The sequence below is a fragment of the Myodes glareolus genome, chromosome 15 (assembly GCF_982192425.1).
Source record: "Myodes glareolus chromosome 15, mMyoGla1.1, whole genome shotgun sequence".
NCBI classification, from domain to species: Eukaryota; Metazoa; Chordata; class Mammalia; order Rodentia; family Cricetidae; genus Myodes; species Myodes glareolus.
The window spans coordinates 65,805,896-65,826,487 of record NC_142040.1 but is presented as its reverse complement, the minus strand read 5'-3'; the positions used below and the strand labels follow the sequence as shown (position 1 = coordinate 65,826,487).

At 49.1% G+C, this 20,592-nt stretch overlaps 1 protein-coding gene across 5 annotated transcripts in view; it reads right to left on the bottom strand.

The window, feature by feature from the left end:
* Positions 1 to 20,592, bottom strand: part of Myo10 (myosin X) — an 83,179-nt gene that overhangs the window by 23,438 nt on the left and 39,149 nt on the right. For 4 of the 5 annotated variants that reach the window (XM_087896966.1, XM_087896965.1, XM_087896968.1 and 1 more), the window contains 8 exons: positions 12,521 to 12,645; positions 12,299 to 12,413; positions 10,384 to 10,490; positions 8,749 to 8,976; positions 8,021 to 8,069; positions 6,581 to 7,465; positions 5,560 to 5,683; positions 2,673 to 2,916 (listed from right to left, as the gene is read on the bottom strand). In XM_087896966.1, the coding sequence (XP_087753092.1) occupies positions 2,673 to 2,916; positions 5,560 to 5,683; positions 6,581 to 7,465; positions 8,021 to 8,069; positions 8,749 to 8,976; positions 10,384 to 10,490; positions 12,299 to 12,413; positions 12,521 to 12,645 (1,877 nt within the window). Of the gene's footprint in view, positions 1 to 2,672; positions 2,917 to 5,559; positions 5,684 to 6,580; positions 7,466 to 8,020; positions 8,070 to 8,748; positions 8,977 to 10,383; positions 10,491 to 12,298; positions 12,414 to 12,520; positions 12,646 to 14,379; positions 14,671 to 20,592 lie in introns of those variants that run through there. The other variant, XM_087896967.1, reaches the window with a different exon arrangement.

The following is a 20,592-nucleotide window of genomic DNA, read 5'->3' as shown; positions in this document are numbered from 1 at the left end:
ATCCCAAACAGAGGAAGGTGACCGTTCTCTCCATTTCTCCCCCACTAAATAGGAAATGTTTCTAATTGGTGTCTTTTGACCACAGGTAACTGAAATCATGAACATGAATGAAAACAAGGCCAGATGAACAGAGCACTTTGTCACCAGCTTTCTCTTTACCGACCTCTAGGGGGAGCCAGACTCCTCTGTGCTCCTAATAGTGGGTCTCCAGTGCGGTTAGGGATGGGGTGGGGAGGGAGAAGGGTGGCACGGGTGTTTCCCTGATGTCTCTGCAGGGATCTCTTATCACAGAGGACACCCAATGTCTAACTCTGCTCCAAGCCCAGTAAAGCCTTCCTCTGGCTCCCACCTCTGATCTACAATAGGAGGAAACCCAGAAGGGAGACTAGTATGGTGTGAGTGCTTTCCCTAGTTGATCTCAGCTGCTGCGGCTTGAGGATGGCACTCCCAAGCTCCTATGTCAGATAGGTAGGTATTTCTAGGCAGGGCTCTGAAGAAGGAACTGCCTAGGAGGCTCCACCACTGCAAATAGATGAAGGTTCTTAGGGTTGGAAATGATTTCGTTTTGTTTCTCTTTTCCTTCTTTTGTTCCCCTCTTTTTCTGTAGCTCTGGCATTGCACCCAGGCCCCGAGCAGCTGGACAAGCACCCTACCACTGAGCTACATCACATCGGTGTTTTTACCGAGACAGGGTCTCGCAAGATAGCAAGGCTGGCCTCAAACTGGCAAGTCTCCTGCCTCTACCTTTACAGTGAGGGTTCGGGACATGTGCTACCTGGTATATTCCTTGCTCCCCTCTGAGAGCATGCATTTTGCCACTTTCCCAAATATTTGTGATTTCCTGATTTTAAGCACTATGGGTACCGGTTATTCCCAAACAGTTTTTTTTTTTTTAATACTTAGTACCTACTTAACCAAGAAAAACAGCTGCCCCTAGGCACTCCAAATTTTCTAAACACATTAAATTTTAACAATAAGAGTCCCTTGACAGTCCAAAGCTTTGGTTCTAAAAGGGATTATTGGCAGGAAAGAAGGTTGTGTGGAATTCAAATTCCAGCTCAGTTCTTCTACTGAGGGGAACCAAGGTGGGGAGTTAGTAAGCACATCACGGATAGACGATAAACGATTCATTTCAAAATATACCTGTCAATCAGCTCTCCATTTAGCTGTTGGACGGCAGCCAGAGTGAGGAAGAAATAGAAGGGGCGAGATGACCCACAGGAAGGCTCTCAACCAATCACTTCACACATGGCTTTCTTCTTTCCTAGTTTACTGAGATTGGGTCTCACCATATAGGTCAGGCTGCCCCCAAACTCTCTAGTAGTCCAGGCTGGCCTCAAATTCAATTTCCCTACCTAAGCCTCCCCAGAGCTGAGGTTAGAGGTGTACATTATACCGGGCTTTATTCAAACCAACTTTCTCTGTATACACATTACTATATTTCCAGTCGATATATATGCTCAAGGGGCTATCTTCCAAGTGAAAATCAACATCTGGGTGTAACTCAACCTCAAATAAATAAATAAATAAATAATTCAGAGATTATGTCTTGTTTCCCAGCTCTTTCACAATTTAACCCACTAAAGTGAACTGTTAAGTCTGTCTGGGGACCTATGCTGGCCCACTGCTGCAGAGAACTCATGAGCTGGGGAGACAATTTAGTCTGAAACGTACTTGCTATACAAGCTCAAGGACCTAGGTTCAAGCCCCAGAACCCACTTAAAATCTCTGGGTGTGATGGGTAGGAGTGTGCTAACAATTCTGCTAGCACCCTTGTAGCTTAGGACCCTCACCTACATGTGTTATCCATACACACCGCTTACAGACCCCAACCCTAACCCTAGCAACGTACTGGAAACTCAGGACCCCTACCCGCATCTAACTACATGCATACCCTACTCTAAAGAATGGAATAAATTTCTCCTCCCCTGAGCTACTATCAAAGGTGAACAGTTTAGTTTCTAGTCACCTGCACCCCAGTTACAGCTGGGGACAAGGGAAAAAGAGCCCATCAGGCCTGAAGTAATCTAGGCTCCACATACAGTCAAGCAAACTGTCCTGTAAAAGAACATTCAAGGAGAATCTCCCATTTACCTCTTTGTGCCTATGTATAATTAACTAGGCATGCATATGATTAAAATCTAGTGCATTATGGGAAGGGACACACACAAAGGTCAGAGAACAGAGAACTACCACATTACACTGCTAGGCATAGCCTATCTTTCCTTTAAATCCCATAAGACAGCCTCACACGGCCAGTGGTCACCTTGACAGGGTATTTCTATGTCGGTGCTATCATGTTGCTATTTATCAGTGCTTCCTTTTCCTTGCTAGTTGGTGGGGGTGTGGGGTCTGGGAACTGAGCGCACTGGCACACATTAGCAATCTCAGAACTGGGGAGGCGGAGACAGGAGAATCCCTAGGGCTTGCTGGCCAGCCAGCCCAACCCACTTGGCAAGCTCCAGGCCCCAGTGACAGACTATCTCTGAAGGAAAGCTTCTGAGGAATGGCATCCCACACTGATGTCTGGTTTCCTTATACACATGTGCATGAGCGTGTGTGCAAACACACACACACACACACACACACACACACACACACACACACACACTTTTAAAAATGAACACATGTGCCCATCAGTACAATCCAGAAGCCAGGCTGCAGGAACATACTTGGCTGTCCGGACTTCCACAGTGCCCTTGAGCTTCTCCTCGCTGTCATTTTCAAAGTACATCAGCTTGGACTGGCGCAGGACAAACCAGCGGCGCTTCCAGTTCCTCCTGGACAGCGTGGAGGAGCCTCCGCCTTTCTTGTGTAGCCAGCCTTGCTTGAGGGCTTCCTGCTTGGAGCGGAACCACAGGAAGGTCTCATCCTTGAGAACGCACCAGCGGCGCTTCCAGGAGTTCATCAGGCCACCTGTTCCCCCAGGAAGGGGCAGAGAAAGGGTTGCGGAGCCAATAAAACCAAGCCACAAAACCCACAGCCCATTCTGAGCCTTGCCTCAGCTGACAGGCACTCATAGACCCTTCCAGAGTGGAGGAGGGGCTTCTGGTTTCTGTCCAGTGGACAGAAGATGATCCAGCAAAGATGGGCCATCCTAGAATGCTGTTCCTCTTCAGTTAACTGAGAAATCCCCTGAAACAGCCCACATAAATGTGGTCCATGACTGATCATCGACCCAGGAATGATTTCTGAGCCATGAACAGAACTTTCTCCACAGGTAGAGACCACAGTCGCCTCCAAGTGCCCCAGAGAAGTCAATCTCCCCTTACTTGGCAGAAGTAGGAGCGAGCATTGTCAGTTCTAGAACTCATGATGGAGTCTCAATCTAGAGACTGAAAATACTGAGTTTTGCGCAACGCATCTTCTCACAGAAAAACATCATCATCTGAAGATGGATTATAGGTGAAAGGAAAAAGGCTGAGACTATCACAAACAAGCAGGCATGGAGAGGGACGTGCATCAGACTAGGAAAGAGAGAACGGGCAGGCGGAACTGGATCTAGCCTACCTGCCTTCTATCCTTGTTCTGTGGGACTGGCGACTAACCCAGGGACCTATGCATGCTAAGCAAGCTAGTATATTCCACTCCAGCCCGCTCCATTTTTCAATCTTTATTTTGAGATAGGGTCTCATTCGGATGCCAGTGCTGCCCTCCTGCTTCAGCCCTCTGAGAGGATGAAATAGCACTGCAAGCCAGCACACCTGGCGGGAAACGTTCTTTAACTGCGCTAACGTAACGAGAATACATCCATGGCTATCTTCCATAGGGTGAGGTGACCTTGGCAGCCAGGTTCACTCACAGATATGAGCCTGGCATCTTAGTAGCCACACTCAGACGTCTTTCACAATGGCACACGGGAGAACACAAACTCTTTCTATCCCTCGCTCCCAAACGGTTCATACTATCTTCTTTTGATCAAACCATACCAAAGCAAGGGACACATAACATGGAGACTTAAAGCTCAAACAACAATGTGTTCCTCTTCAGTCAGAAAACACATCTAACAGACCCTTTCCTGGAGCGAAAGGACAGCCGAGAGAGCCCCTCCCCTCATGGAAATACCCACTCTCCCTCCTTAGACTTTGGAAGTCCTCCACTCAGCTGGCTGAGACCGCTTGTGACTAAGCCAAGACAGAGCTGTTCCTCCGCGCAGACAGACCTGCCAAGGACTCTCATGACGAAGCATGATGATTGCTCTGCTTTGTGACTTTAATCTCCATCGTTCAAAACAGGCCCGGAGGAAACCGCAGCACAAGGCTGTTCTGTTGTCGCTTTATCTTTAAGTGATAAATCCTAGTCAAATGCGTCAATAGCAGTCACTGCGCGGGCCTCCCTGCAGCTGTTCTGCTCAGAACACGTGACTGCACGTATGGTTTCAGGGGGACCACTTGGCATTGGATAACCAACAGGGGGGCTCTTCCCTGGAGAGGACAGGTCCTCTACTCAGTGTGGCTAGTTTCCTATAGCTCTTTGTTTAGGAGTGGGCCCTAGGAGACTCTCCGCACTCAGGCTCAGGGGGCCATGTCCTTGAGACTTTTCTGATTAGTCAACACTTGAGTGCTAAGTGTCTTAGGAATTTCCCAGCATTCATCTTTCCAAACAGTGACTTCAGGGAGCAGAAAAGTCTTCCCCAAGCTAAACCCGACAGGAAATTTATGAGCATTTTGCAGATATTTGGCTCACAGTGAAAAGTGAAATAACTGAACATGGTCATTGGACTCACGTTTTAGAAAAGGCAGGCAGGCAGACACACATGAACTTGTGTGTGCATGTGTGAGTGGGCAGGGAAGAAAAGGGCTGCAAATAACAAAATCCTTGCTAATAGCGAAATCAGGAGGAGAGCAAGGCTTGCAGAATCAGGGATGAGTGCTTCTGTTGTCATTCCGAGGCTCCGTGCTCTACTCCCCGCTCCCCACAGCCCCTAGCCTAGGACCCTACAAGAAACAATCCATCTGCATTAATCTGCCAGCCAATCCTGGTGACGACTGGTTTCTCACTAGGCTTGACTCTGTGTGACTACCCAGCACCACACATGATCCAAGCACAAAACCGAAGACCTGAATTAAAACAACTCCTAAGTGGCAGGTGCCTCCAGGTTTTTTGATGCTTATTATTTAAGTGCAGCACATTTGATATTGAACAGCAACCGGAAGCGATGCCCAAAATCTCATTGTGCAGCGGTGTGAGCAGGCTGTGTCCCCACAGCCGTCAACACATCCTTCCAGGTCTTGCGTGTATGGAGGTGGGATGAGGGGAGTTATTATTAGACTCGGTTCCAGGGCCTTCCGGCAGTGACCAAGCTCACATCTGCTTGAGTGTGAGTGAGAAAGAGGTGATACAAGACAGGCGAAGAGCGGGACAAAAACAGACGCTGCAGGCTCGCAAACTCTGACCTATCACCCGGAACCAATTCAGAGGGGTCAAGGCCACATTCATCGGGCGGTAGCAGCCACATCGCCCCAACACGACCCAGGGCTCTTCATTCACCTAAGTGTCCCGTCATGAGGTGAGGGCTGTGCTGACCCCAACCCAGGCTGTGGGGGCCGCGGGCTGTACCTTTCATGTACAGAAAGCTGTGGAAATAGGGCAGAGTGACGCAGCTGTACACAGAGTCTCGCCGGTAGGAAAGCTCATCGTCCGTGTCGAACCTGGAGTCAAAGTCCTCTTCGCTGTCTTCGAACTGGGCCAGGAGACAGAGAAGGAGAGGCAGCGGTGAGCAGGGGTGGGAAGCAAGCGATGAAAACACCTGCTGGCTAAACATCAACATAACTGGGGCACACTCCCGATCCAGGACATCACAGTTATGGGGTCATCTGAGGAATTCAGAATTACAGGGTACTCAGACCTTAGGGTCAAGCCGTGAGCTGACGTGATACCTACAATACAAATTGACCTCAGCTTGAAGGCTCCATGCTAAAAAGATGTTTAGCCAGGAGGTAGTGGCGCACACCTTTAATCCCAGCAGAGGCAGGGGGATCTCTGAGTTCGAGGCCAGCCTGGTCTACAGAGCTAGTTCCTGGACAGCCAGAACTGTTATACAGAGAAGCCCAGTCCCTGAAAACAGGGCAGGAGGAGATATTTGAGGGTATCATTTTAATAGAGCCATGCAAGAGTTACTCTTCTTTAAGCTGTTAGACCAAAAACATGGCCAAGTCTGAAAAAGTAAAGACAGCATTTAATACATAACAAAAAGAACAAACATAAGAAAATTTAAAAAAAAAATCAAAAAACAGAAGAAAATGAAAAGAACATTCCTCCCTTATCAAGATTATAAAAAATGCACTGTTTAGTATGGACTATGAAGTTACGGTCGGGAAATTCTTCAATACAAGGGACTCTGGGGCCAGCTTAAGCTAGGTATGTTTGTAGAAAGGCCACGCTAAGCCTTATTTAAGATGCCAGTTTTCTCATGGCTTGGATGAAGGTCAGTTCTGGGCTCTGCACTGACCCCATTTGGAAAGAGAAAGGAGTTGAAGAATACCTATAAGAACACAAATGACATCTTTGGGGGTCCTGTCTTAATGCAGCAGTGTGGCGGAACACTTCCACTCTTAGTGACAAGAGGGCAGATACTCACCGAGGACTGGGCCCCTTCCGAGCTGAACCGGTACGCTCCGGAACTGTTGTAGGTGCCCACAGAATACCTGTAGTCTGGGGACCACTGGCTCCCGTAGGAGTTGGAGAAAGTCACGCTGCTGCCGGAGGTGATGGCACCGTCCTCGTAATCGTCCTGGTCGTAGTCATAGTCGCCATCGGGGGAGGGCAGGTCCCCGTTGTTTTGGGGCATACAGTAGGTAGACTCCCCGCTGGAGGAGTTGTGCAGGCTGGCAGAGTCCTGCACGGACGGAGCAAGCAGCACCGTGCTGTCGGCACTGGGGCTGGTGGGCACCACCGTGTAGTTCATGTACGGGTCCTCCTCAGAGGAGTCGTCGCTGGTCCGGATGCCGCTGGTCCGCTGGTCAGAGTGGCCATGCTCACTGGGGTTGGGCGAGTCCTTGAAGGCATCATCGTCAGCCTCGAAACCTTCGTCCACCTCCTCCTCGGGGTAGGGCTGGCTGAAGTTGAAGTTGGGCTTCTCGCCGCTGGCCGTCTCCGCGAGTTCGTTGAGCTCGCCTGAAATCTCGCTCCCCACGGACAGGGAGCGCTCGATGTTGCGGACACACTCGTCGATCTCGTCGAAGTTGAGGGACTCCAGGAACTCCTGGGCAGCGCGGCAGGCCTCGTCCTCCAGCCTCCGCAGTTCCTCATCCCGCAGCTGCTGCAGCTTCTGCAGGGAGGCCTCGGTCAAGGACAGCTCCTGCTGCTCCTTCATGCGCTGCAGGTCCTCGATTTCCTTCTCCAGGCGGAGGATCTCCTCCACCTGCTTGTTCTCCCTCTGCTTTTCCAGCTCCCGGGTCAGCTCCGCTTCCCTCTGGCTCTTCTGCAAGGCTTCAAGTTCTTGCTGCTTCCTCGCTTCCTCCTCCTAGACATGGGGGAAGGTGGGTTTTAGAATCAGCACCTTCTTCCTTTTACACACATCGAACTACGGCCCCACCCAACTGACGTGAAGTCCTATCCCCAACACCCAAGATATGGCTGTAGTTGGACCAGGGGCCTTTAATCAGTTAAAATGATGAGGGGTCACTGGGGTGAACCTGTATCCAATAAGAATGGTGTCCTTATAAAAGGAGAGAGTGGGGCAAACACCAGGAGATACACATCAAGGACCAAGATGGTGTAAGGACACAGTGAGGTGGCCACCGGGTCATGGAGAGGCCTCAGGAGAAACCAAGCCTTGGAAACGGCACAGAATGATGGCATCTGCCAGGGCGGTACCTTACTACAGAGAGACCATACTATTCACACTGAAATCTCAAGGCACTCTCGAAGCCCTGCACCACTGGGAGACCAGCAGCATCTCCCCAGCATCTCTGTAATCCCACTGCCTCCTGCTTGACTTCCATTCTAAACCCCAGTGTCAAGGGTTGACGCAGGAAGGAAGTACATAAAGAGCCTCAGATGTAGCCGTGGTCCTCACCTGCTGGGCGCGGAGGAGCTCGGCTTCTCTCTGGACTCTCTCTCGTTCTCTAAAAAACGGAAAAGAAAAACAGCTGGTGAAAACCAACATCTCTGAAACTGTTTTTCAATGGGACTAATTTTTTTTTGACGGTGCTGGTGCTTGGATACTAGGCAAGCACTTGACTGCTGAGCTATGTGCTCGGCCCAAGATCTCTAACCGTTGAAAAACAGGACGAGGGCTGAGTCAACGGCTCAGTCTGTGAGGTCCTCACTGCGCAAGCGTGTGGTCCTCGGTTCTGATCCTCTGCACCCATGGAAAGAGTTAAGCATGCAGTACATATTTGTAATTCCAGTGCTGGAGGAAACAGAAACAGGGAGCCCATGGAAGTCGCTGGCCAGTCAGTCTTTCCAGATTGGTAAATTTCTGGTTCAGTGGTAGCAGAGAGAAACTGAGAGAGCTCCCTGACTTCAACATCTGCCCTCCACATCACACACCTACGTGTATGCCTGTTTGTGTGCTGCATGCGCACACATGCGCACACACACACACACACACACACACACACACACACACACACACACGGATGGGTGTACTTATTCTATGTATAAAGAGAACTGTTCACAGACCTGAGTGTGAAACAAGAACTATTGTTTCACACGAGCTCTCCCAGTCCCCTGGGAATTCCTGACACCCAAGAGGGTGACATTCCCAGGGTCCCCTTCTGTCTCACCCAAGCAAGCACATACCTTTCTTCTTCCTCTCGCTTCTTCTCTTCCTCCTGCCTCTTCCTTTCCTCCTGCTCCTGCCTCTCAGCCAGCAGCTGTCTGTAAACCCGGCGAGCCAGCTGTCCTCTGAGCTGCTTCTGGAAGACGATGGCTGCCTTTCTCAAGAGCAAAAATCGCTTCCTCATGAGGAAGGCTCTGTAGTTCTTCTGTATCGTCACCACACCGCAGAGGACCTTTCTATACTGTTTCCTGCGAATGAGATCGGTCGCGTAGATGATGAGGCTCTGAGCTATTCAGATGAGCTTACGTTAGGACGGGACAAAGGGAAAGCACTCAGATTTGGACACGGATTCTCATTATGGAGACTGACAGGCAGAGGAGGAAATGTGGGCCCAAACAGAACAGAAGAAAAACAAAAGAATGATAATAAACAAAAGAAAGCTAGAATCCTGTCATTATCTCGGCTAAATTAACAAGTAACCCTAAGACCAACTTCAATCAGCCTGCCACGGGCTGGGTAAACACAGCCTAAGAAGACCCAGTATGTTCTACCGTTCATGTAAAGGCGAGAAAACAAAATGCTACCACATGGAATGGAAGAGCCAGGGCTTCCTGTGGCCTGCAGAGCATATCTGACCAAATGACCATGAGGCAGAGTTGGTATGGCTTTTTGTTGGTGGTGGTTTTGGTTATTTTGAGACAGGGTCTCTCTATGTAGCCCTGGTTGTCCTGAACTAGCTCTATAGACCAGGCTGGCCTTGAACTCACAAAGATCCGCCCGCCTCTGCTGGGATTAAAGGCAGTTGGTTTCAGCACTTGGGTGGCAGAGGCGGACATATCTCTAACTCTGAGGCCAAGCTGACCAACACTGCGAGCTCCAAACCATCCACAGCTCATAGTAAGATTTTCTCACAAAACAGCAAAACTAAACAGCCATGAAAGAAGCAGTGAGAGAAGGGGTCTCTAGACAATGCGAAGTAAGTTGAGAATTCTTCATCCCTAAACCTCAAATCTGCAATTTCTTGAATGCTAGTAGGAAACTTAGAAGATTTTAGATTCAAATGCTAGAGAGATGGCTCAACACTTAAGACCACAGGCTGCCCTTCCAGAGGACCGGGGTTCAATTCCCAGCACCCACACAGCACTCACAACCACCTGCAGGAACATGGTACAAGAAATACAGGCAACAAACCCATACATATAAAATGAAATCAAGAGATTTTTCCGATTTCTGGGGCTAGGATGATACTCATAGGCAGAAGGTATGCTTAGCCTATATGAACAAATATGGGAGGGGTCAATGGTTCACACAGTAAAAAAAAATTCAGATTCTGGAGTATTTTTGTTTCTGTCTGTCAATCATTGAAGACCAGGCAGATATTCCAATAGGATAACTCCAGAATCTGAAATGCTTGTGAGCCCCAGTGTCTCCAATAAGAGACACCCTCAGGTAGAAGTGCCAAAGGACACACACCCCAGGGGCTTCAGGATATGCGGCAGAGCCAAGCATGAGGCTTCTAAGTGCGCTCTGCCCAGGTCAGACTTACTGGGTTGCTGCTGTGGCCACTTATCTGATGTGGGGTACCCTCTCCCCTCCCACAAATCACTCCACTGGGGGCCACAGCTTCATGCCCCTCTCCTGGGTGGAGTTCTTACCGCGCCAAGTAGCCCAAGATGTGCGCTCGGATCACCATGGCTGCGCGGTTAATCTCCTCTTCCCGCCTTTTCTCCAGTTTCTGCTCCAAGGATTCCCGAAGGAAGACCTGCCCATGAGGGAGGCATGTGTCAGGGGAAAAGAACACGGTTGCAGAAGGAGACATCTCCACGTCAGGGCCGTCTCCTGGGGACAGCACCCGTTCCTCTACTGCCGTCTGTTGCTAAGTCCTACAATAAGGCTTTTCAGGCCAGGGCATCTTACACGGCTCGCCTGCCGCAGACCAACACATTCTAAAATCCAATAAGGGAATATGACAAGACAAACAAAAAGGGGCCGACAGAGAGTCAAGTCCCACCTTCTGTTGTTATTACTACAGTCAGCAGGCATAAAGGGATGGTCAGATGGCCACTAAAGTTCCTGTCTTAGGTCACTGTCTCCAGGACACACTAGCACACAGACCAGCGTTGGCACTAGACTGAATCTGAGTGACAAGAGACAAAGAGATCGGCACAGAGAGAGGAGAGACCAAGGGGTGAATGCAGGAGAGTCTTGAGACATTATAATTCTGCTGTCTTGTGGGAAGAAACCTCTCCATGCCTGCTAAGCAATTGCCACCGGGGTATCTTGGCTTCAAAAGTTTACACGCACAGAAAAGTACTGACACCCAGAAGGCAGCTCTGGGCGCTGGAGAGATGGCCCAGTGGTTAACAACACTTGCTGCTCTTCCAATGTGATCAGGTGGATCACAATTACCCAGAAGTCCAGTCCCAGGGGTTCCCACATCTGGCCTCCACGGGCACTTACACTCACAGGCACACACCACACACATAATTAAAAACAAAGTATATATATATATATATATATATATATATATATATATACATACACACACACACATATATACATATACACACACATTATATATATATATATATATATATATATATATATATATATATATATATATATATGAGACAAGGTTTGGAGCCTGTGCTGGAACTAGCTTTTGTAAACCAGGTCTCAAACTCAGAGTTTTGTCTGCTTCTGCCTCCTGAGTGCGGGATTAAAGGCACCACCACCTGGCATAAAATCGTTTTTAAAGAAGGGTAAGGAAGAAATTCTGGGATCTGGGAACGTAGTTTAGTGGCAGTGAGAGCCTAGTAGATAGTATGGATGAGGTTCTGAGTTCTGTTCAAGCCTCCCTCCCCCACCCTCGGTAATTCTGATTACCAAGTTTGAAGTTGGAAACGAACCGTCAATTGGTTCAGGGGTTACAAACACACCAGGTTCAGGAATGAATAAACTACAGGTCCTTCCAGGCTCATTTTGGTCAAGGGTCTCCTGAATCTAATGCTGGTCAAGTTAAGCGCATCTCACATGGGTCTTTAACAGCAGTGACTCTCAGTGCGAGAAAGATGCAGACACGAGGGTTTTCTCTCAGTAAAGGTACCAGCTCTCATCTGGAATAAGGGGTTAAGGACCTCTGCTCCAGCAAGGCAGAATGTGGGTTTTACTTTCCTTGTTCTTGGCTGAGGTTTTGGCAACCCAAAGGGTTTCATGCTCTCTGCTGGTCTCCCACACAATAGCTGCTGTGATGGCGAGGATGACACACACACACACACACACACACACACACACACACACACACACACACGGCATTCAAACTAGAGCTGGAAGGCCTTGGGGTTTCACTTCTGAGGTGTTGGGAGTTGCCTTGTAGATTCACAATGCAAGGGTCTCATTTAGTCAGCATTCCTGACTGCCTGGTATGTGTGTGCGTGCACGCACATGCGTGCACATCCACCCACCCCACATCAGGATGTTAATAACAACCACCGAGTAGTGTCTGGGAACGCTACACCTGTGGATATCACCAGATCCCTGGGCAGGCGTGGCAGATTCCCGCCACTCTACCTTGGTCTTCCCCAGCTGCCATTCGCTGTTGGTGGCATCGTAGAGCTGCAGCAGCACAGTGCACTTCCCTCGGATGTCCTCAGGCAGGGCCAGGCTCCGCATCAGCACTTTGTATCTGCGGGAGAGGGCACGTGGTGTTACCTTCTGCTCTCTCCTACCCCTTCTGAAGAGAGAGATGGGTCGAGTGAGAGGAAAGGGAGGCTCCATTTAGCTCCTTCTTGCCTTTTGTAAAAATCCTGAAAGGGTCTCCGGACAGCATATCCTGCTTTTCGAATCCTCACGGTCTCCAGCATCCCAGAGTAGCGCAGCTGGTTTAACACCACCGCCTGATCAAACTGGTCTGGCATCTAAACCGTGAACAATGGGATGACATCGGGTCGTTAGATGACACAGCGCTCACAAGGCCACCCTCACTGCTGTTTTGTGTGCAGATACACACGGTAATTTTGAACCGACACAAAAGACACAACAGAAAATGAAGGCCTGCGGATTCATCACCAACTTCCCCAGTCCCAGCCAAGCCTGCTGCGCCCACCAGCCTCTTTACTGTCCCCCTCATACCTTTGCCAATTTAATCTCATTAGTAAAACGTTAAGCACATATACGACAGTTTAACATAACTACCATACCGTAACTACATCTTGAACAATACCATCGATCCCTTAAAATATCAGTATCCATGTTCATGTCACAAATACACCTCAAAGTTTACTTGTCACCATTTTAAAGTCCACGGTGTTACGTAAATACAGTTCTGAATATAGCTCTGTTTATTAAACTTCTATTTAAGGATAGTGAGAGATATTTTCTGAGCTGAAAAAAATGCAGTAATCAATAAGGAGGACACAGGACGGAGATTCTCTCTCACATGCAAGCGCGTGCGCACGCGCACACACACACACACACACACACACACTCACACATGCATGCGTGCGGCGAGGCCGGTACCTCACTGATTGCGAGTTCCCCCAGAGTGATCCCAAGGACACAGAGATGAGACAGGAAGCCAAGCCAAGGCACCTCCTCGGGTGTCTGCTCTCCCGTCTGCACAGCTGCCAGCTGGCTCTGCCGCTGGAACAATTGTGTTTTCAGGGGAAAGCAAAGCGGGTCACTTCCCACTTGCAGCTCTTTGGACGGTGATCCATTCTTCTAACCCGGGCCCCTAGTCCCTTTAATTAACTTGTATGCTGTTATTCTATAGAAGTCTAATAAAAGAACCAAAAACGACCATACTGTGGAAAAGGCCAAAAAACACAAAGTGGTTTCCTCTCTAACCCTTAAACACACACACACACACACACACACACACACACACACACACACACAATTAGTCATGAACACAAAAGTAGGCTTAAAGCCAGGTGATTCTGCAGCTTCAAAAACTAAAATTAAAACGACAACAACAATTAAGCACGCGCGCGCACACACACACACACACACACGCACACACACGCACAATCACTGCAAATCCCTCTGATGGAACAGCTGCCCCCATCTCCAGCAGGCAGACTCCTCTCAAGAATGTCTAACACAAACACTGTGGTCAGGTTGTCTTTACTTAGCAGTATTCTAACAGAGTGTAGCCAACAAATTAGGGCAAGCGGCCAGGGACCGGCGACCCGAATTTTTAGTCTCTGCATTTGAACTCTCCTTAGAAAAGGAAGACAAGCAAAAGGCTCTGAAATCCCAATCACCGTGACACACTTTATGTTGGGAGTGTGAGGGTAAGTAACTGCAATGGAAGCATTTGGCTGTGATGCTTCTAGCTTGACAGATTTAGAAACGAAACCTGAGCAGTAATGATCTACGAAGAATAGTACAGAGTGCATTTACAGAGCGAAGTATTTATAGACTATCAGACACCTTCAATTTTCTTCATAAATTCAGTGGAAGCGGGGAAACTTTTAACTGGCGTAATCTGAGGTTCCAAGAAGTGAGAATTAGCACTCCCCCTGACCCACACTCTGGCCCTGTCGCCTGCTCCTTCCTCCACATATCCTTAGCCTGGCACCCAAGTTATTAAAGCGTTCAGAAAGCTAGGACTGCAGGGGCCGCCCCTCTGAACCCGGATCGGCACTCACCATCTTCCTGTGTCTCCGAGGGACATTCCACCTTCTGCTAGGCTCTCAGGCCAAACTTCATACGGAAAACGACTGCCACCCTGACCTTTTCCCCACAGCTAAAGACTTGGAACAATAATGAACACCATTCCTGGGCTTTAAAAAAGTGCCCGGTCACCATGACAACCCTTTCCACTCCGGGCTAATTAGTGTGGTGTGGTTCGAGGATTCGATACAGCTCTGCGAGGGGAGTGAGGGACGCTGGGAGCTGCGGCTTTTTGCAGACTCCCACAGCCATTGTGCCTCGGCCCCTTCCCAGTAATTTAACCAGGGGAAGGGGCTCTATAGGCCGATTGTCGCCCTGGGCAACCCGCCTACGGTGGTCACGAGGGGGTAGCCCAGGCTTTCCATTGGTGCTTCTCTTTTCAGTGGCAACTTCCTTTTCTGGTGAATTTAACTTTCAAAGATGTCACAGCTGGAGGCTGGACAAGAAGCATTTTGCTTTTCAAAGCCTGCCTAATGCTTGCTAGTCCTCGCTGGTAACCAGTTCTCCCGGCCCTGCAGCCCGCAACAAAGACTGCCTGCCGAGCCCTAACAGCCAGGTTTTGATGGGAACAAATAGACTGGATTTTTGGAAGAAGCCGTTCTAACTCCAGGCAATGGCAGCCCCAGCGAAGTCACTAACTGCACTGTTATGAAACCCCTACTACGTACAAGATTTTTGTCATTCGGGCTCGTGGAAGAGTCACAAGTGGGGGCTAAATTTTGTCCTTAAGGTTTCTGATGTCTGGAAGGGGTGCCATGTGTTACCACTGACTGGGGAAGATGGCCCGTGGACAAAGATACACCCCCACAAAAGTTGGGCACAGTGACACTTCTGTGACCCCCGTATATGTGCTGAGCTTCATATACAGGCAAATCTTAGGAACTCAGTAGCTAGCCAGTCTAGTCCAAAGCCAGCTTCAGTTGGAGGTCTTGTCTCAAAAATAAGGCGGTGGTGGTTCCCTGAGTTGGCCCAGTACAGGTGCTTGCACCGGGATTTGACCCAGGGAACACACACACACAGAAGAGAACGGATTCCGCCCACAGGTAAGCCGCTTTCATAAATGAATACGTCATCGGAAGGAAACAAGGTTGAGCGCAATAGAAGTAACTTGAAGTTGACTTCTGGCCTCCACATACGCACACTGGAGAAAGGACACACACACAGGCGGCACACACATATGCACACTGGAGAAAGGACACACACAGGCGGCACACACATACGCACACTGGAGAAAGGACACACACACAGGCGGCACACACATACGCACACTGGAGAAAGGACACACACACAGGCGGCACACACAGCACATAATACAACAGAGAGTCTAAGACTGCACCGCAGCAAACACACGAACAGAAAGACAAGAACGGTCTCACTCATCCAGACGAAGCTACGGGCTCATTAGTGGCATTATCGCTGTGCTCCTCAGGAGGGAATTTCATGCCTGACGTATGAATGCAAAGACCCAAGTCTGGGGAGGTCAAAGGCCCTGGGGGGGGGTATGGGGTGAGGGGCTACTACCACTGTTTTGCTAAGTGGTCAGGCTGTCAAACTGCCTTTAGTGATGTCTGCAGCTTTGGTCCTTCTATCAATGAGCAGCAGTTACTGGTCAAATAGCTGAGGGTAAGAGATCGTTGGGTGCTCGGTCCTAAATGATGTACCTGCTGTCACCCTTCCAAGGTTCAGAAACCACACGGAGGAGGGGATGGAAGACACGTCAGACGGGCGGTGGAGGCACACGCCTGTAACCCCAGCTCTCAGGAGGCAGAGGCAGGTGGATTTCGGTGAGTTCAAGGTCAGCTGGGTCTACAAAGTAAATGCTAGGATTGTACACAGAAAAATCCTGTCATGAAAAGAAAAAAGGAACCTCAGGCACCACATGGACTTGCACCAGTTTGATGTCACAAGGGCCCAAGAGGAAGGTTGGCTGTAATGGAAGGAGGAGTCCAAACAAAGGAGAGGGCAAACAAACAAACAAACAAACAAACAAAAAACCCGCCTGCCATGGTCTAGTTTTCGCATGGGGCAGAGACGGGATGCAGGGCAGAGACCCAGTCTGAGCAGGGACATAGCATTCTGGATGGAATGGTTATGGGGTTCAACAGGGGAGGCCGAGTGTGGACCTTTGTGTGATCAAAGGACAACCTTGTCAGCAGGACAACACTCAAAATGAGGCCATCACCCGCCAAGTGCCAGCGGCCACCTGGCCCCAGCACACCAGCAGCGGTGGCACCTTCTGCAGAGATGACTGGAAGCGCCAGCCACGGATGTTCCGCTCACTTTGAAAATCGACAGCCCCTTCCTGCAAAACTGGCTGTACTCGCGGCTGGTCACAGGGCGAGACATACGAAAGCCAAAGCAGGTGTGAGTGCAGGGAGACTTCTGAGGAGAAAGGGCAGGGAAAAGAACCAGACTGCACTAGAGAAGGAACTAGCCATACAGAGAACAGGTCTCCGTATGAGTTTATCTTTAAAGACATTCCGGAACGGTACATCTTTGTGTGTGTGCGTGTGTTCATGATTGCGCAGATACACACATGTATGAGGAATGTATGTGCATGTACACATGTGACTAGATGCCAGAGGGACAACTTTAAGTATTATGCCTCATGCACTGTCCACCTTTTTTAAAAAAAGATTTATTTATTTTACTTTGTTTGTACAAGTGCTTATCTGCTTGTGTTTATGTGCACCACGGGCTTGCGTGCCAGAGGAATGCTGGATCCCCTGAATAGTAATGACAGCAGTTGTGAGCCATCTAATATGGGTTAGATACCTGAACGCAGGCCCTCTACAGGTGCAGCAAGTGCTCCTAACTGCTGAGCCATCTCTCCACTCCCTAAATCCACAGTCGAGGAACTCAAGGATACAAAGGGCTGACTGTACATATTCTATCCCAGAATGAGGAATGCGCTACTAACATTACAATACAGTCACGCTAAGTGAAAGAGTCCATTGCAGAAGACCACACATTCTATGATTCAATTCAGATGAAACATCCAGCAGAGGGAACTCTATAGACATAGAAGTGGACTGACCAGGGAGCTGGGGATCACCCGGTGGGGTCATGTGGGGAGGAGAAGGGAGATTCTCTTTGGGTGAATGTGGTGCACGTGGTGACTTTAGCTGCCTGCACCTGTGAAAAATTTAAAAGTCACCAAAACGTGTGTTTTCAGCAAGTCAGTCATGCGGTGCCTGAGTTGGCTGGTCGTGGTGCATGCTTGTAGTTAGAGTTACTGGGGAGATTGAGGCAGGAATGTCAAACAAGTTTAAGGTCAGCCTGGTCTACACAGTGACTTCTAGGCCAGCTTGGGCTGTACGCAAGTGTGACCTTGTCTCAGAGAAGCAAAACATAACGACAAAACCCAAGTAAAAAAACTGCAAATAAAAGTCTAGGTATGGTAGTTTATGCCTATAATTAGGAGTCTGAGCCAGGGAGTTGAAGGTAAGACCAGCCTGGGCTACACAGTAGGACCCTAGCTAAAAAGGTGATGCAGCAGAGAGGAAGCTGGGAATGTAGGTCAGCGTAGCACTTGCCGAGCACCATCACGGGTCCAAGTTTGAGTCCCAGCAGTGAGAAAGTAAGAAAAGAAAGGACAGTAAAGGCCCAGCAGGCCATGAGGCTTTTAATAACACCTAAGAAGTGAAGGTAAGAGAAAGCTTGCATTCCGAAACAGGATGAGACATAGTTTTCACTTATGCTTAACTGTAGCTTAAGGAATTCAGTCAAATACAGAAGAAACAAAATAGAAACATCTCTTAGAATGTGTAAAAAAAGAAGAAAAAAGTTTTTTCTTCAGAATGAAATAAGAAGGCAAAATACCTAGACAGGAACAAATGACCGATAATAGAACAAGTTATCAGTTAAATAACGAGTAGGCAAACATTTGCTCCGGGAATTTACATACAAAGACATCAGGCGACCTGGCAATGAGGGGCAGAGGACCAGAAAAGGCTTCACAGTGGGGCCAGAGACAGATGTGGGAACACTTCTAAATCGGATTGTCTGCAAATGTGACCCAGCCTTGGGTCAAGCACATCACACAAACACAGCGTGTGTCATCTGCCTACGGTAATGGGAGATTCCATCTGTACTTAGTAAATCTAAGAAAACCGAGTGAGTTTATTGTCTTTGGAACTTTTGTCTGTCTGTCTATCAGTGTGTCTATCATCTGTCTACTCACTTGTGTTCTGGGATGTGTGCACCTCTCACTGGGACCTGCAGTGTACTGGCTAGGCTATACAGACTAGCCAAGAAGTCCTAGGGAGCCCCCCCCCCCCATCACCCCGCCTAGTGCTGAGAATACACGTATGTGCTAGTATGGCTCAGTTTTCTAAGCTGACTCTAGAGATGGAATCCACACCCTCCTGCTACCAGGTCAGGAGCCTTCCCAGCTGAGCTGCCCTCTTGGACCCATGCCCTCCCCTCTAGCGCCCGCCTCACCAACTCAGCTGTCCTTTTAGGCTGTGCTATTAATGGATTATAATTTATTTCCAAAAATGAATCACTTCTTCCTCTTTTGGAGATAATTTATGAGATCATGTAAACATGACATTTTTAATCAGTTGAAAAGATTTATGAAAAGCCTCACCCACACAGCCACAAGGGAAGCCAGCCTCTGTAGGAATCATGGCAAGCCAGCCCTGCCTGGTCCAGCCTAGATGGTGCTTGGCACCCAACTGCTAAAAATGCAAAGGGCAATGCGGCCGGGCTCTGGAGATCCAGAAGACCTCTAGAGCACCAATGGCTACAGAAGCCAAACAAGGAACCCAAGTCGTGAGAACATCTCCCCTGCTGTCCTGCGGTCACAGACCGTCACTGTCGGACAGACAGAACGCCATCCTCCAACTGTGGGCACGAGTCAGCCTTGTCTTTTGATATTTAGAGATTCAATACCACAGGCACGTTAGGTTATGCTAAAACTCAAGGTCACCAATATAGTCTTCCTGATCTTGGCATTGCTTCCACCGACAGGCAAAAGCCAAAGCTGGCTCAGTCAGCTGCAAGCTTTTCTGTTTTCAGCTGCCATCAGCTCTCCAAGGCTGACAGGCATTTCATACAGCTGTTGCATTCTTGCTAATTTTCACACTTGGGGGGAAAGAGGTGGAAGTTCATTTCCCTCCACAGACAGACGGATGGACGGGGCGGGCCGTCTCCCCAGGTAAGAATAGAACGCCATATGTGACAGACAGGCCCACCGGGAGCTGTGAGTTAGCCTGGAGGTTACAGCTCAGGGAAATTTCTCACACCCAGAGGAGTAGGTTAGTTAGTACAGGGGCACAGGAAACCCTGTCCTGAGTTTGGAACTGCCCACTTTCTCCAGAGCCACACAAACCCAGGTGTCTCGCCGGGAAAGGAAAACCGAGGATACAATGAAGACAAAGGGGGCAGCTTCACACTCAAGGACCCTGAAACAGGGCTCCAATCCCCCTTTATATGGAAGGACACACATCTGTATTTTTCCACACCACAGATAAGTCTAGTTGCTTCTCAACTAGCAAATGCACTTGTCTTTGCCGCAGGTGAAGCTCTCGGATGCTGCCACATCTCCATGTGCGTGGGTCACCCCTCCTCCCCTCTGCACAAGTCACCTGCCCACGATGACAAGTGCAGTTTGTAGTTTGTGATGTTAGAGATGACCATCTGGGAAATACTATTTTACAACTTCCAAAATACTGCACACATAAGCGATCATTTGCTTATCTCTCTCTCTCCCCCACCCCAGGGGCGGGCAGGGCTACTCACACCACGGTGTGTCACTGAGTACTGAGTCCCTGGGGACAGATCCTGCGGACCTTCTAGACTGCAGTGGTCTCTCTGCTTAATGGGCCAGATCAAGAGTACAATGACACCGTGTGAGCCCAACGGCCATCTGCTGTGGGTCACTGTCAAGTGGACCCTCCTCTGTTCCAGCACCTGGATTGGCTTGCATTTGGGAGGAAGAGGCACAAAACTAACATCAACATTATTCATGACAACAGCCAGAACGAGAGCTACCATGTCCCACGGATTAGGTGCCCAGGCACCGATTTCAGTGATTTCTATTGGATAGGCATCACCGCTCTCTCCGTTTTACAGAAGCCATTCGTAACCTCGAGGGTCACAGAGCACATGCCTGCCAGAGTCAGACAGAGTGACTGCTAAGGCCCTAGCTAGCCATACTTGCGTAAGTTCAGAAAGGGGATGGG